The sequence below is a fragment of the Amblyomma maculatum genome, chromosome 3 (genome assembly GCF_055883805.1).
Source record: "Amblyomma maculatum isolate TAMU_Amacu chromosome 3, ASM5588380v1, whole genome shotgun sequence".
NCBI lineage: Eukaryota > Metazoa > Arthropoda > Arachnida > Ixodida > Ixodidae > Amblyomma > Amblyomma maculatum.
The window spans coordinates 161,422,022-161,438,744 of record NC_139346.1 but is presented as its reverse complement, the minus strand read 5'-3'; the positions used below and the strand labels follow the sequence as shown (position 1 = coordinate 161,438,744).

General features: G+C 42.1%; 2 protein-coding genes across 3 annotated transcripts in view; both read right to left on the bottom strand.

The window, feature by feature from the left end:
* Window positions 1–869, bottom strand: part of LOC146196665 (retinol dehydrogenase 13-like) — a 36,837-nt gene extending 35,968 nt beyond the window's left edge. For both annotated transcript variants that reach the window (XM_084598436.1, XM_084598437.1), the window contains exon 1: window positions 500–869. In XM_084598436.1, the coding sequence (XP_084454562.1) occupies window positions 500–653 (154 nt within the window). In that variant the 5' untranslated portion in view covers window positions 654–869. The remainder of the gene's footprint in view (window positions 1–499) is intronic.
* A 574-nt stretch (window positions 870–1,443) lies between these two features.
* On the bottom strand, window positions 1,444–16,678 carry Nipsnap (protein nipsnap). The gene is made up of 9 exons (XM_084598435.1): window positions 16,528–16,678; window positions 15,714–15,856; window positions 15,580–15,625; window positions 13,063–13,154; window positions 9,508–9,719; window positions 6,611–6,642; window positions 4,403–4,491; window positions 3,442–3,525; window positions 1,444–2,138 (listed from the first exon to the last, which is right to left on the bottom strand). The coding sequence occupies exons 1-9, from the start codon at window positions 16,596–16,598 to the stop codon at window positions 2,074–2,076; spliced, it is 834 nt and encodes a 277-aa protein (XP_084454561.1). The 5' UTR covers window positions 16,599–16,678; the 3' UTR covers window positions 1,444–2,073.
* Window positions 16,679–16,723: the final 45 nt, after the last annotated feature.

Here is a 16,723-nt window from a genome sequence, read left to right as displayed (position 1 = left end):
CTGGCGCCTAGCCGAGTGTCCTCCAGGATCCCTACTGTCGGAAATAGTTTTACCAAACCAAACCAATGTTTCCTGCCATGTTTATTAAATACCAGCTGCCAATTTTTGCCAGGTAACGCACGAGCGGAGTTTCGTCGCCTAAGTATGCTTATTATTGCCGCGACTGCACTCGCGTACTGTACTGTACGCGAGTGTCCTCCAGGACCCCTACTGTGGGAAATAGTTTTACCAAACCAAACCAATATGTTTGCTGCCATGTTTATTAAATACCAGCTACCAATTTTTGCCAGGTAACGCACGAGCGAAGTTTCGTCGCCTAAGTATGCTTATTATTGCCGCGACTGTACGTCTCGGAGCAGGCACGGCAAGACCGTCGGATTTAATTTCAGCAAATCAAGGACTGAAAAGCCCACATTTAGGCTTGTCCCGATTCTGACTGGGCATGGTTAAATGAACAAGTCTGAATTTCCGTAGGTTAGAGATGTTAAGCGCCACCCACCTGTGACAACAATGGTCTTTCCCTCCAGAGAATCATAGCAGTGAAAAAATTCAGTCCTCCGGATGATATGCTTGGCCAAACAGAGCAGTCCAACAAGTAGAGAACACGGAAAGAGCAGATAGAAGGCATATTCGGAAAGCGTTCCTTCCATCATCTTGAGGCCGTTCGCAGTGCGAGTTTAGCGATCAAACTCGCCACGAACGATATACTTTCGGTCAAACAGACAAGCGAATTCGAATGAAGCACTCTCGGACCGCGCACAAAAAAATAAACGACGATACCGCGTACACACGCGACGCCCGGCCGCGTCGTCTGCTGCAGAAAAGCAGACCGAGTCGTCTGCTCCGGATGAAGGGCGTCGGCGTCGAGAGAGAAGCTGCGCAGAAAGAAAAAAAAAAAAGAAAAAAAAAAAACCCTCGACGACGTCTTTGCTGTTACTGACCGCTAGGCGGCGCTTCCTTCAAGACGCTGGGGCGATTGGCGGCCCAGCGTACGTAATTCGGGGCCGCCCACTCCCAAAAGCGGCCGTGGGGAGAAACTACTTTCCCTTCCTTCCGACCTGCCTGTGCGTATATATAGAGACGGAAAGACATACACACAATAAAACCTCTAAAAGCGCGCGCGTAGAAGCGCACTCGGCCCGCGCCGACGCCATATTTATTTCGCATTTTTAGCCTAGCTTATGCGAGTTTCATAGCTAGCACCGTGTCTGCAAAGTTCAAATCGCTTTACGTGCCATCTCTCGAAGAATGCGACATTGCTCACAAGCTTACGTCGCCTTCTGAATAACAGGCGTGCGGAAGCTAAAATTACAGCTGTCATCCCCGAGCCAACCTTTCCAAACTCCAAAAGCATATGCAGAGTTAAGTGTGTGTGAAATTGAAACCAACGCCAGAGTACTTATTGACACACGAAATGAAGGCAGAGCAAAACAGAAACCTCAGTGAAGGTGCATCAGTCATCTGCAGAGGTTTATTTATAAACTAACACTGTATATCTCTACAGAATATTTACAAAAACACTTTCCCAGCAGCCCCTTTCTTCCTTGAGTTAACAAACATCAGTCAGCACTAGGCCTTCATTGCTGAGCTGAACTTAAGCAGGCAGGCAGAATGCAGCCATGCGAGGCTGCTCAAATTTGAAACATAATAAAAATATTTCCGTGCCTCTTTTTCGCACAATGCATGGCACAAACTGCATGATCACATTGCCAGACACCAAAGAACATGTCAAACAGTATCGCTCGCAGCACTAAGCCTCGCAAAATACATGAACAGGCTGCTGCTCTTTTTTTTTTTCTGCTGCACAAGATATAAATAACCATCAGATAAGCTCAAAAAACAAGCTGGTTAAAAAAGCGCAGCAACAAAACACTTTGCTACTTAGTGTATAAATCTGTCAAAATTTTCATATATCAGTGTTTGTTTTATGACAGCGCAATCCTTCCCCAAACATTAACAGCTATTAGAAAAAATAAAGGACAAAAAAAAAATGCATAAAAAGATATCAGATGATCAAGTCCTATTCAATTTCCTAGTCCTGCAGCCTTCTTCCATGCTTCAACCTGGCCTATTCTACTTCATGGGCGAAAATTCCGTGGGTCGCATCCACCTGGATCGCATTTCACGAATCAAGGGAACTGAAAATAAAAAGAAAACAAAAGGAAGAACAGTCACGTGAGTGGGCAAGTGAAAGAAGAAGAAGCTATAAGCGTATACCAAGTGATGTGCAGCATGGCTGCCTAATAGACTTTTTGCAAGAAAGATATATCAATCCCTTCTGTACTGGCCAAGTTCCAGTGAATGACATATGACACCACAGCCGCCAATCAAAGCATAAGGTCTGCCACTCTGGCCATCTAGATTTAACAAACTCCTATTTAAAGAAGTACAGGCATCCAATATCCAATTTTTGGTTGCTTGTTTTATTCCTAGTAATGATGTGTAAAACATTACTACACATGGGATCACCATGTGCTATTTGCCAACAACCATTACGTAATTAATTTATAACCGAATTTTTTCTCTCACCTGTTTTGGTTCTGGCAGTCAGGTGATGACTATGAAACCAAAGTTCCATATATGTCACGTGAGGGATAAAAAGCTTTAATGTAATCTCTTCTTTGTAATTTTTATTCACTACAAAGCCTGTCTCAAGAACAAGAATCATTGGTGGAAAAGCAGTGATTATATCAGAGCTTTCTTTATGCCTCATGTGACATATACAGAACTTTGACATCATAATCATCGCTTGGCTGCTCAAATCAAAACTGAAACAGAAGAGAGAAAAAAAATCAATTATAAATTATTTAGCGGTTGTAGGAGAATACCACCCAGTGATCCATGTACTACAACGGGCTATGTATCACTAACAAGAAGAAAAATATAACCAAAATTTGGTGTTATATTCCTTCGAGCATCGGAGAAAAAACTCTCATATCAAAACGATAAATATGTCAGGAGCATGACACCATTGGAAGGTCCGTTTGATGCTCTTATTTCCAAAATAGTCTTAGATCATTCAATCAATGAATAATTAATTAAGAAGATTTTACAAGAAATGAACTCCTTCCCGCGCTTGGTGACCACAAAAAAAAAAAAGAAAACAAAAAAAAACAAAACATTACTTTCAGTTCTTTTTTCACAGCATATACAGGTCTTTCATTAACCTACTCTTTTGGGCATTTAAAAAGCAAGTGCATCTCTAACACGCCCTTAATGAAGCTTGAATAAAAGCAAATTTCAATATCGAGAAGTAGCTAAACGTGCCCAGAGAATAAAACCATTTTTGTAAGCGCTGCTCCTGTAATTGCTATCAACACTAAACATACACAGAAATGCACCACGATTAACCAATTTGAGAGAAGAAGAAAAAAGGCACGTTGTACTTCACACTGGAAAGCCTGGCACTGCCAACTCTGCACAGCGAGCAGTGTGCATTACCTGTATAGGCGACGCATTCGTCCCAGCCAGGTTTCCTCCAGTTATCTTCACGAATATCTTTCCGAGCTTGGAGGTCTTTGTATGCTGCAGACATGCAAGAAGACACAGTGAAACATCACTGAGTAGAAAACAGGTCATTACTGTAGGTATATAGTAGAATGCCAATGATAGAATCACGGCTGATCCGATTTAGCAAAATTCCTTGTCCAGAGAGCATAATTTATCCTGTACAGAACTTCGGGTGGTCCGAACCCCCTCCTGCACCGCTACGAACGATATGAACACGAGAGGCACAACTGCTCCCTAGCTCAATCGCTTAAGCGCGATTTGCACACTGCCGACACGCAACCGCTAGTTGCATGTTATGCATTGCGAGCCGTAGCAGTGGTCCCCCACAGCCCACACTTTGTCGACGGTGCGTGTAAGCGGTGGCACGGGGCACATGCATTGCTGATGTCATGAAGATTTTCAATCATGCAGTGCGGCTGTAAAAAAAATCTCATCAGCCATAACGATATCAGTTTGAATGCATTTTCCGTGCTTTTAGACCATACATGGAATTCGTTGCCTTTCGATTATATCAATTCGGTATGACACCAGTATTTTTGGCCATTCTGTGAAAATCGTACCATTGACATTCTGCTGCAGTATAGAAAAACAGAGTGAAGGAGCAAATGCTTGTTCACATCGCATGCGTCTAGGCCAGGACAGCATAGAAAATAATGATCAAAAAACCCAAAGCTCCCTTTCGATTCAGCAGGTGGACTTGTGTGAATCAAGAGAGATAAGAGAGGGAAAGAGCCTTCAACGTCACACTATGAAGAAGCAATCTAGCGCAGGCTTCCTTGGACTGCAACACAAAATGAGAAAGAGTCCAAGGGCACAATGTTCATGACTTTCAGTTGCCTAGGAGAAATGCTGCATAGAATTGGCTTCATATAAGATAACGGCATCCACTCACTCCAGATGTGATGGACCATGTAGAGTTGGCCAATCTGCGAAAAGAAGCCAGCCACAGCATTGGCTCTCCTGAATGTGATGCCTCGGGCCCTGCCAAATAAGAACCGCCAAAAATGCTGCATTAGCTGTTCAATGCTCTACCATTATTTAAACACTTTGAAGTGCACGCGCACGCACACACACACACACACACACACACACACACGCACGCACGCACGCACACGCACACACACACACGCGCACGCGCACGCACGCACGCACACACACACACACACACACACACACACACACACACACACACACACACACACACACACACACACACACACACACACACACACACACACACACACACAAAGTTCCCTTGATTTCATGTATCCACCTTCATAAATAAAATTAGTGGATGACACCTGAGCACTCAGTTGGTCGAACCTTTGATATACCAATATAAGTGAGTTATTGTGTTTCCCAATTCCACTGCTGCCAACAGTACAGTATTTACATTTGTGTTTGAAGACTACAATGAAAAGGGTGGCAGTGAGATTAGAACCAGAGGTAAGTCCATATTTCCTTTTTCATTACTTCTTTGTTTACCAGCACTGGAAATGTCCTGTCTCACAATTTTAACATTAAAAGTCACTTCCAAAACAAGTCAACTGTTAGCACTTGCAATACTGAGACCTTGAACAGGCCAATAGCATGTGCATGCAAGAAATCAAAGCAGTACTGTTCAACATGAAAGCCACGTTTCTTTGTTGTAATTACACTTCCATGCAAGGTTTGAGAACAAAAAAGTTATGAATCATTATGGAAGAGGTGGAGGGTATGCAAGGTCAATCTTCAGAAGGGCAGGCCAATAACAGTACCCTTGGCAGCAAACAAAATACAAGGTAGTTCTAGCCTTGTCGTGCCCTCCTCCAATTCTAGATCCCCAAATACTTTGTGCACAGGGCATGGCTAGCTTCTTGTCTTTGAACAAAAAATTTAAAGTGAACTACATTATCTCATATACCAGTAGGTTTCTTTTTTGTACAGGTTTCCAAATTTGAACCGTTCTCGCTTGAAGAGTTTCACACACAAGAAGAAAGAAATGCCATCAACAGCATGAAGGTGGGTCTTAGCAGTGGCCTTTAAAGCGTGCTATGCAGCATCACATCCAGTCATTTCGTGACTTTCAGTCACCACTGCCCATTAAAAGGCCTGTAAAAGTAACCTAAATGGCCAGCATAAAACGAGAGAAAGAAGATGGCTACACAGTATGAAAGAGGCACTGAACGAGGTTTGAGGGAGAGCCTCATACAAGCCTCACAAGCCGAGCCAATGTTTCTACAAGTGCACTTGTCTTAGTCTGGACCCGGACGAGGACAAGTCCACTTGTCGAAATGTTGGCTCGGCTGCACTTGTTTAGTACACTTTCATAAATGGCCTGCAGTTACATCTCCTGTCTACACTCTAGCAGAAGTTCACCCATTAATGAACGTATACAGCAAACTACTGGAGTCAGACTTGGTTAAGATGAATGCTGTGATAAAGTTAATAATAAAAGACCTCGTTCCTTCCCCACACATTAAATGTAAAATGTAACACACTATAGCCAGCTAATTTTAGTTTCATGTTTTCTTTATTGGAAATATTCATAAGACTTCTGAGAAGACAAATGTTCACGCTGAAGAAGGGAATAAAACAGCAGGAGGCAAGATGGAACAAGTGAAGGACAGACCCATGCACTGTTTATAATGACGAGCACAGCCATTCCACGACTTCGGTTTTGACGTGGCGGAAATCTTTCAACAGAAGGCATTAAAACTCGGGAATATGAAGAACGGTGGCGAAGACGCAGTGTGAAGGATCCCGCAGCATCATAAAGTGGGCCTCTGAGCATTTGTCCCATCTTGCCTCGTGCTGTTTTATTCCCTTCTTCAACCTGTACTAAGCAGCTCGTATTCACCCTCTTCTGATATTTTCATGCTCCTTTCGAGTTCTGTCTAGAAGAGAGTCCACTGTAATACCTTTCAGAGTGCAGGTACTATTATATAACGTATACGCAAAAAAAGGCTAGGACCATGTGGCTTTGAGTGATCTAGGCATAACATTGAGCAAACTTTCAGCCAACGAAGGTGAAAAGCAAAAATTTTGTCATCAATTAAGTTCACCCCTTCCTTCTCTGTCACTCTACCTTTCCCAAGTTTGACAAATACCATGTACTTACCAGTTGTTGCCCCACTCAATCATGGTGCCTGGCTAGAATAAAGAAAGAGTAGTCAGTATGTATACTTAGGAAATATTCAGCAGTAAAGCATAACAAAGAAGATCCACATGACGTACCATTTTTTAACTCTGTGCATGACCCCACACTAGTGGTAACTCGTAATTTGTACATACAAACACTAAGCTTGTAAAGCACCAGAATGATGCGGAGAATTATTTCTGCTATTCAGATGCATCTGAACAGACCTTCACAGCCTGTTTCACATACTAGTATGTTGTTTGCTAAGTCACGGGTACCAACCATGCAGTACACCCGCACAAAGACTGGGCTCCTAATTTCTGGGGAAAAATAAAATTTTGAATTGTGCAAATTTAGAACAAAGAACCACAAAACACAAATCAAATATACTGAAACATGCTTCAAATACTTCAAATACACCTTAATTAAAACTGACGTTGGCTCTTGCTGTTGATTCGAAGACATCACTTAGTATACAATGGCCCCATAGCAAATGAACAATCTCCAATATCCCAGTCCAATAAGAATGAATTATAATTTTCAAACAGAGCCCCACATCTACTAAGGCCTTATTTGGCCACGATTCATTAAGCACACAGTGCCTTGATATGAATTTAGAAATGTTGTTTTGAGTTTACCATCAGAAAAATAAAAATCAGAAGACTGGAATCATTACTTATTGACTCCATAGTTGCCACATTTTCCGGTGCATAAGATGTGATTTTTCAACAAATATTTTGCTAGTGCCCTCTAAACAGCAGCGCGTTTTATATGCACTTTTCTTCCATTCTGAATGAAGTTCTACATTTTAACATTAATCATGAAACGGTAGTGATAACAGCGTTTGCGATTGCAAAACCTATGGACGTCGCACAGGCCCCAAGCATTAGTAATATTAAATGCGACATCTGCACTCCTTGCTCGCCCACAATGCTAAAACAAGTCACGACAAGCTGAATCACTTTTTTTTCGCTGCCATTTGCAACTTTGTTTGTTGGCTAATGCACGAGTGTTTTCCATTTCTTGAGTGTACTGTGCCCGACACGCGAGCATCGCAACCGTCACAGTGCTAAAAGGATGTCTCAGCGGGATTGCCACCAAAAATCTACAAAATTTTTTAATAGTGTGTTGGAAGATTTGAAACGAAGTATTGCTGCTCTGCCTGTGTGAGAGTATTTTTGGGCATGATTGCTGCCGCTATCATTTCATGCCACGTAATGAGCGTTCTCACTAGATGGAGCATTTTGCAATGGTTGAGTAAGCATGTATATAGTCAAGTCATACTGTCCTAAATGGGCAAATTTTGAGATCCGTCTTATATCTCAATGTTTTCATTGGACGTCTCTTGATATGTGGGGCATGCCTTATACATCGGGAACATATGATAATTGCTGAAAGGTGTAATTACACATGCAAAATTTGAACTCATGTCATTTGCGTGATCAAGAATGCTTTTTTTCTAGCAAAATTACAGCTTGGAATAAATTACAGCACAGTGTTGTCAAGTGTCCGACTGAAGCACAATTTCAGAGTTTGTTATCTTGTATGAGCTGTGTGCAGATATTTCTTTGGCCAGTCTTGTTCATTTTGCACTGTGTGTCATCTGCAACCAGCGTCGCTCTTCTTTTTTGGATGCCCTAGGTAAAATCCTTCCTTTTTTTGTGGTTTTCATTCCGGTCTATTCACCATGTATATTGTATTGTATTTATTCAATGTTCTTTGTATACTTGATACACAATTTGCAACTGTTGTATGTTTTGTATTATATTTCTTTTCTTTCTTTTACAGTTTCCACAGCGGCCTGTTTTCATGCATATGCTGTATACAGTTGAGCGTGAATATGTCAAACTCAAATGGGGTCGTAAAATAGTTCCAACACTAATAATTAAATATATATAGTAGCGGCAATAGTAGTAATGATGCACCTGCTGGAGTGCTGGCATCCCAGTGCTCGTAAAGAGCTGCTAGGTCTAATCCTTTTCACATTAAAGATGGTGCTTTCGAAGGAGCCACAACCTATCATAAGAGCCCCACTCCCGTTACCAGCACAGTGTAAACAGAATAATCACCAATTAAAACTGAGGCAAGTTTTTGTTTCCACAACACATTCCGTTACAAAGCAAGCCACACGAGGGCTGCCGCTAGACTTTAGTTATGTTGGCTGCACCACGTGGCACAGACATGGTTCGGAAAGTGAGTGTAGGGAACCAAAAACCTCCATAACCACATCCTACATCCTACAGCGCCAACATAAGTGCCCGTGGTCACACAGCCGACCAGCATGTGCGTTTGGAAAATGGCCAAATAATGTGCTAGGAGAAGCCTCACTTGTGGAGCATGGCATGCAATTAGATATATTTTAAACAATGAAACTTCAGTCAGATAAGACACTAGGCATCATATAAAACTAATAACGCTTTTGGTTACTAATATTATTATAATTTCTTTTAAAAACCCTCATGTCGTGATTCGCCTGACAGAAGGCTATGAATAGTGTTACCTGAGCACCCCTACAATTGATGCACTAGCTTGCTTGGAGAGGCAGATAATATGATTCCCAAGAGATTTGAGACGATTAAATTAATAAAATTGCCATTATTCTGTCATTCATTATGACTTCAGACACAACACTATAATGAAAGGGAACTTTTCAGATGCCAAATTATCAAGGTCGACCACCAACATTTCACCATCATCACCATCACAATCATCATCAGTTGGATTGTTACCCCTGCACGGCGAAGGCTTCTTCCATATTCCCCAAATTGTGGTGAACATTTTATCATTATGCTACTATACAAGGTCGTAATAACATGAGACATTACAAAACAGCAAATAAATAAGAAAGGACAGAAAACAGGTTATTGGCAAGTGCAGACCTTGAGCACATAGGAGCGAATCTCGTACATGCCCCCATGGTGCTTCGGCTCAGGGTTGCCCCAGAAGCTGAAGGGCAGCATGTACTGGTTCTGGCGTGCCCTGAGGTGCTTGGACTCATCCCTCTGCAGCTTGACCAGGTCGTCGTCCGTGTTGCACAAGTTGATCGAGCTGTGCGCTGACTTCCAACCCTGCTTGAAGCGCCAGATGTGAACTGTGAGGAGGGAGTAAATGAAAACTTGTTTCCTTCGTGGGTGTGAGTTGAACATACAGCAAGGGCTAAAATGTGGGAAAATGAGAAACAGGTGACCAGGTTACCTAGAGGAAGCCTCCCGAAGAAAAAAGTACAGAGAAACATTTACGCTGCTCTGTGTAATGCAAGATCCCAGTAACAGCTACTATATGTCATGCTACATGTGTGATGAGAACAACGTCACACATGCATCGAAACAGCTAGCCTACCTCTTGACCCTTTTCTCATCTCGCTGTAGAGACATTACGGCACCATGGATCTAGGCACCGATGGTCGGCTATTGCTGTTCAGACAAGAAAGCATTATCAGACTTCTAAAAAGACAGGGCAGAACTTGTTCAGGTTTCAAGCCAGGGCTCTCAACTTGTTGGCCGCCACTGTAGGTGAGCAAGTCAGTAACTCGTGGTGAACTTTGTTTTTTTTATATAACATATAGATAATCAAAGACGAAAAGTTTCACACCGGCTTTACAATATGACCACATCATTTATGCAGGTTAGACTTGATTATCTTAGCAAGCTGCAGCAAGCCCAAAAACTGCTGAGGAATTCCACTATAGTATGTGGGATTCCTGGCACAGTGCAACTACAAACTTATACCCCTATAACACGAGCAAATTTAAAGTCATTCGTGTTGAATGACATTAGCATCTAATGTCATTATTCCCTTGCTACACGAGAAAATTTAATGCCATTAGGTTCGAATGAATGACATTGTTCATCGAATGAGTTTGGAGAACTCATTTGCATTCGATCGTGAACCGAATGTGTGATCACGATGCCGGATACGCAGCAGAAACAAGCAACGCAACAAAATATTCTGTGCACAGTGGAGTTTAAACATTATATTTCTAGAGCTCTGTTTTAAAAACTGTTAATTTAGGTGTAAAATTATTCGCACTGCAGGCTCTCGTGGAATGCAATTACTCTCGGTCACAGCAGTGGTCCAGTCACGCCAGCGACTCATAATCATTTTAGGTTCTGTGTTCCTTGGTGGCCGCTTCTCCCCGTGCATTTCTCTCAGGACTATTTATAGTTGTGACTGAGTGCCTAACAGCTTGGACATCAATTGCATACGTGTCTCCATGCGTCTCCACACTCTGTATACGCGCTCTGCTGTGTTCAGCCATATTGTTTGTTTAAATTTATCGAATTTGTGGGTGACTCGATACTTGGCTTGGATTTTTATGACTAAAGTGCTCCAACACAGCCAGAAGTAATGTTTTTCACTTTAATTATCGCACAGAAATGTTTTAATCAGCTTTAAAATGCTACACAGTGATTTCAAACGCCTTTTATGCGCACTGATGTTCTTTAAATGCAGTATTCTTTTATAGTTGATCATAATTGTCACCATTTGCGAATGACATTATATTTTACTGTGTAGCACTGAAAGAAATTGAATGACATTCAATTCGAATGACATTAAATCTGCTAGTGTGACAGAGGTATTGGATGCGACACAGTGAAGCAGCACAGATGAAAGCAGTTACAAAGGCTCTAGAAAAGCCATTTCATGAGTGGTTCTCATTGGCACTACTGAAGTCTTTCAGGAACACTGCTATATAGCGAGGCTTACCTTGACCCTGCAAATCACAGCCACACACGTAACCCTACAGCTTACACTTGCCTTTCAACTACACCCGATAAGTGCATCTCGAGAAAATGCTGTCAATGCCTGCTACAAGGGCTCCATTCAATGGACTAGGCGCAGATGCTTTCGACAAAGACAGTACAGATAAAGATATGAGATTTAAAAGAAACTTCAACTACTGATTCTCTATTGGCACTAATATGTATTGCCTTTGAATAATGAATGATTGCGTGCGTTTAAAAGCCCCCGAAATCGTTTTGATGATCATATTTTGACGCGGTAGATCTGTAAAGATAGCCTTTGTGAGTATATTCGAGCCAAATTTAGAAGCTCTGTTTGGACCCAATAATTTACAACAAATTAAAAAGATAACACTTCTCACAACTAATTAAACAACACCTCAACAATTTTTAGTTGCCCCTTTCCTCCCGACAACGCAGACTATGGAATCTGGGCGAGTATTCTCATTAAGCATGCCCAAGTGACGTGGGCAAGGTGCACGGTTGCAAGCTGTAGAAACCTGCTATAGTAAACTCTGATATAGTAAAGTGAAGCTGAAGTCTCAGTTCATATTCCATACACAACTGTACACTTTCCCCCTTCATAGTAAAGACATTTTTGGTAAAAATCTATTATAGTAAAGTGCGCCTGGCTGCGGTGATGACTTCCCACAAAATTAAATTGCCGCATGCTCGCTACGTAGGATCGCGAGGCAATCTGTTTTTATTTAAATAAATAACAGTGTTTTTTTTTTAATTGGCTTTACCACCAGGCTTAGCAGCACTTGGGAGAAGCCAATGCTACATAGGCCTTGGGGCCATCAGGGAAAGTATGCAGCGCGTAGGGAAAAACAAAAAGTAAAGACATCTAAAAACTTGGAAATAAGGCGGCACGGTCCGTTCAGAAAGCAAAGGACAGTAAAAGTACAGCGAGAAATAGGGAAGGGAAGAGCCAGCTAAACATTTTCAACACTGCAGCATAAAGCACGAGGCAGCAGTGGCAAGAACTGGAGGTGCAGCGTGTGTGGTTGTGCAGAACTCGACTGCCGTGTGCATTTCTCATCTACTGCCTTTTAAAAGATGGAAACAGCGGAAGATGACGTCGTGTTCATGCAAGACTTTGGTTTTCACATGATATCAAACTCGGTTGTATTTGTAGCCACGGTGCCCTCATGCTTAAGAAGTACTTCCACAAGATGTAAACAAAAAATCTTGTAACTGAAAAATGGCACGAATAGACGATAAGAATGAGATGGAAAGTATATTAGAGTGATTTTTTCAATAAGCAACAAGACGTGCTCAGTAAGTAACCACTTAATTACCAGACAGCATCTTCAGGACCATATCATCACCAACAATTGATATAGCAAAGTCCCTATATAGTAAAGATTTTTGTACGTCCCAGTGGCTTTACTATTCCTTTTTCGTTTTTTTCTGTCTCATTGGCATGTATGTATTGAGGGGCGAGTGCAGGAATACTTCTAATCGCCAGTACCTTCGGTGTTAATGACGCTAGCTTAAATGTCTTAAAATGTGGTGACAAGTGACGAAACACTAATTGCTTGTTCATTTTTCCTAACCCCAGTAGGTATTGTCTCATGGGCCCTTGAAATCAAACAAGTAGCATGATATTTGCTCCATGTACAATCAACTGCAGCAGCCTTCAGCACTGAGCAGTACAGCAGTAAGCAGATCCAAGTGAATTGTACATACGATACTGGTCCTGGTCTCCGATGACAACTTGCCAACTACCAATCAGTTCACAGTCGGGTGCTTTGCTCTGTAGCAGTTGGCAGTAGTTTTCGCTGCCAGGAAAGGAACAAACAACAACATGTATACAACTGCAGACGAGTAGACAAGGGTAGAGAAATGAAAGGGCTCGGTATGAAATGCGTATGAAGGACTGCAGGCTTCCTCTGCATTCACTGAAGCTGCTTTAAAGCCAATCCAACAGCAAGGCTACCGCTGATAAATTTTTCATCAAAGGTTTAAAAAAAACCTCGCTTACACTAAAGTCATTGTTTATGAACAGCTTTGTCATTTTTGTTTACCTTGCACTTCTTCTGGCAATCATTACAGCAAGTCATAGTGCTATAACTGCTGCATTAATGCCTCCCCTGAGGTGCGTACTAGTAAAAGGTGTAAACATTTACTCAACAAAATTGCCTGTTCTCAGTTCAGTGATGACACCGCTTCATTCAATTTGCCAGGTTAAAGACACTAAGCTCCAAACCACTGTACTTTTTTACAGGGCAGTTGTACTATTGTGCACCATGCAGCTGTACACCAGCAGGCTTGCTTATTATGAAAAGCCATTTTTTAACTATGGAGTTCACCAGTGAATGAAAGAACTTGCATACTGTGTCACACCAGCTGAATCCATAATTTTAGTGTGCCGCCACCATTTCGAGCTCTACAAACAGGCTGACCAGGTGTAGCAACTTAAATGCAACCTCCTTCTGTATTCTTCGTTTGTTTATGGAGTTTAGAATCCCAAAGCAACTCGAGCTATGAGAGGTATTCGTGTCTAAGGTGAAAGCCTTTCTTGCCTCATACTCATCCTTCACAACTGTCAATCATCCAGCAACCTATAATAACGAAATCAATCCCTTATAATTAATCATGATAATTATAATTTGACTAGCCATAGTCATGTTTACAGTGTCTAACATCATAACAGCTCAACGTAGATGGTGCCACTGTATGCCCAGACATGTCTGAACTCCATGTACAGCACAACGCATTAGAAGTGTGGACACAAGCACACAACCAGACCAGCAACAAGAGAGAAATGCTTTTGCATTGCCGCACCTAAGGCGGTTTAAGTGTGGCCCCCAACCCCGGAATTTTTTTCGCCTTGCATCTCCTCATTCGAACATCAATAATAGGGAACTGCTCCAAGCTGCAAGTTAACTTATTTTGTCACACTGTGTATGTCGTTTCTAACAAGTAATTTACAAGCCATAACTAAACACCTTGATCACTGCAGTTCAGAAAAGCAAGCAGGAAAGCAAACCATGGGTACTTAACATTGAGGCTCTATTCCTTACTAAAGCCTCTTTTTTATGAAATAGCATATCTGACATCCTTGGAAGGTACAACTTACTTCATTTTGAGACCTACACTTCAAATTGGAGTTTATGGCATTGTTAGGGACTCGTTACATGAAGAAAATGGTATGCTTTTCAATTAGGTGTTGTTAAAATATTTTTCACATCAGGCTTACTTTAGGCTAATATGTGGCAAAATTTTTCTGTAGATGCTCAATATTATTACAGTGCAGCATATGGTGAGAGTCTGTGTTACCGTGAAGTCTGCGCATATCGAACGCATCAATTTCAAAACAAAAAATAACACTTCACCTTACTTTTGGCTTGGCATGAGACTAAAATATTACACAACTGCTCACACTATCAAGAAGCCTTACACGCTAATTACAAAATTAAGTTCTGCCTAGGTAACAACCAACGTGTACACAACTTAAACTGTTATTCCAAATAGACTAGTAGTGAACCCTATTTGAAATCAAGTGGCAAATTCCTGAAATCCTAAACGCTTGCACATAGCAGCAAAAGCCACTGATCCTTTTCATTTCTTACTTCACACTTCGGCAAGGTGAATACCACGCCAAATTTACAGTCATGCATACACCAGTCCTTTTCCCTTATGCTACTTATCACAGCATAGCAAAGAGCACTCTAGTTGTTATAGTCAGACAACATATGATAGATATTGGCATGCCTTCTTGGTCAGACCAAAATCAAGAGGCATGAGGCACAAATGATTGAGGTGTCCACATTAGTTTTGCAGTTCTTTAACGGGCACCAAAATCTTGGTAAAGCACCATTTAAGCCACTTAATTGGCTGCAGTTCTGAAAAGCTTACTCGAGAGAAAGTTTAGAAAGTATGTATACATGGATGACCAAGTAAATGTAAACAAAGCAGGCAGAAACATTTAATGCTACAGTTACCTTTTCTAGGATCAGCACAGTGGCACAGGTATTTTTCACTTAAATGAATTTCACTAGTCTATCATCATTTACTTCAACATTACTGGACCAATCGTGACATGGCTAATCATATAGCCGTATCAACATATGAACTAGCAATGCTTCAATTCACAAGGTAAGCTATTAATTATCGATTCTAAGATTCGAAAGAAAACCATAACGCCACTTTTTTTTTTCTTTTATTTCAAATGAAATGATGAACATGCAAGGATGTACTTACTATCCTTTCAGATACGGTTGTACCCCATCAGGTTTGACGTCGTGAACTGCATGTAAACAAATCAATGGAACCAAATAAACAACAGCGGCCGACTCCTAAAAGATGCAGTAGTAAATTAGGACACCGGTGCTTACTCTGCAGTTCGTACACAATTTCGGTGTCGGACAGGAGCCGTGAGTGGGAATCCTTGCCAGGTTCGATTTTGCGCACGTGTAGCAGTTTGCTCAGCCATCCTTCGGAGCTGTTCACTTGCCGGCACGCAGTAGTGCCTAGCGCCCTGATCAATGGCAACAAGAAAGAAATGCGAGGTTAACGGGGTCAGTTAACACCGCAGCGTGAGACTACGACACTTGCAGGTCATTTCGTGTCGAGTGGCTGCAAGTCAGTGCAAAAATGAATAAAAGCACACGCCCGTGTCGCCACCTCAGCGGTGCACGGATCAAACGGATCGTGTTTCCCCAAAGTTTCGAGAGGCTACTAGAGGAAAAAAAAAAAATATGCATAGCAGTCCATCCAAGTGGCAATTATTTGCTCGAAAAGAACGCCGTGCGGGCTATCGCCGTTAAGCAGCCGTTTGCCTCTGGATCCCGGCTGCGCTCCACCGGATGGTTACGTTAGGCTGGTGTTAATGAACTCCACGGATCGCGAAGGCCAGAACGTTTTGATATCACGGATGGTCTATCAGACCGATATTGGAAGAAAGAAAAGGATTTCTTTTCATCGTCGCAAAGGCAGTTCTCAGATGGAGCATTCAAACACCAGCGATGGCACTGTGAACATCGGAGGTAGGTCACCTTTGTAGTAGCGCCAATACACATCGCACCCAGCCGAGGCCGCAAGAAAAAACACCGCCGCCATACTTTGTCGTGGTGACAACCACAAGCCTACTTCTAGCGCTGTTGGCGAGGTCGCGGCAATGTCGTCTAAAGTTCGCCCGATGTTTCCTACCTTGCAATATGGGATCCTAGCGACAGCGACGAAGGCGCTAGAAAACACTTGATTCGGCACAGACTCGCCATCTTCCCATCTCACGTTCTCGGCCACCCAAAGTTCTCGTGAAGTCTCGCCGCAAAAGACGGGAGAGAGGGAGAACGCGACGCCAGTTGCCTGGCAACATGGTTACGTCACCACGTCCTGTAGCGGT

Coding starts and splice junctions, on each gene's coding strand:
- Nipsnap (XM_084598435.1), bottom strand. CDS start 16,598: ATGGCGAGTCTGTGCCGAATCAAGTGTTTTCTAGCGCCTTCGTCGCTG. Junction 15,857..16,527: donor CTAGGATCCCATATTGCAAG/GTAGGAAACATC, acceptor GCCATTGATCAG/GGCGCTAGGCACTACTGCGT. Junction 4,492..6,610: donor ATTGAGTGGGGCAACAACTG/GTAAGTACATGG, acceptor CTTATTTGGCAG/GGCCCGAGGCATCACATTCA.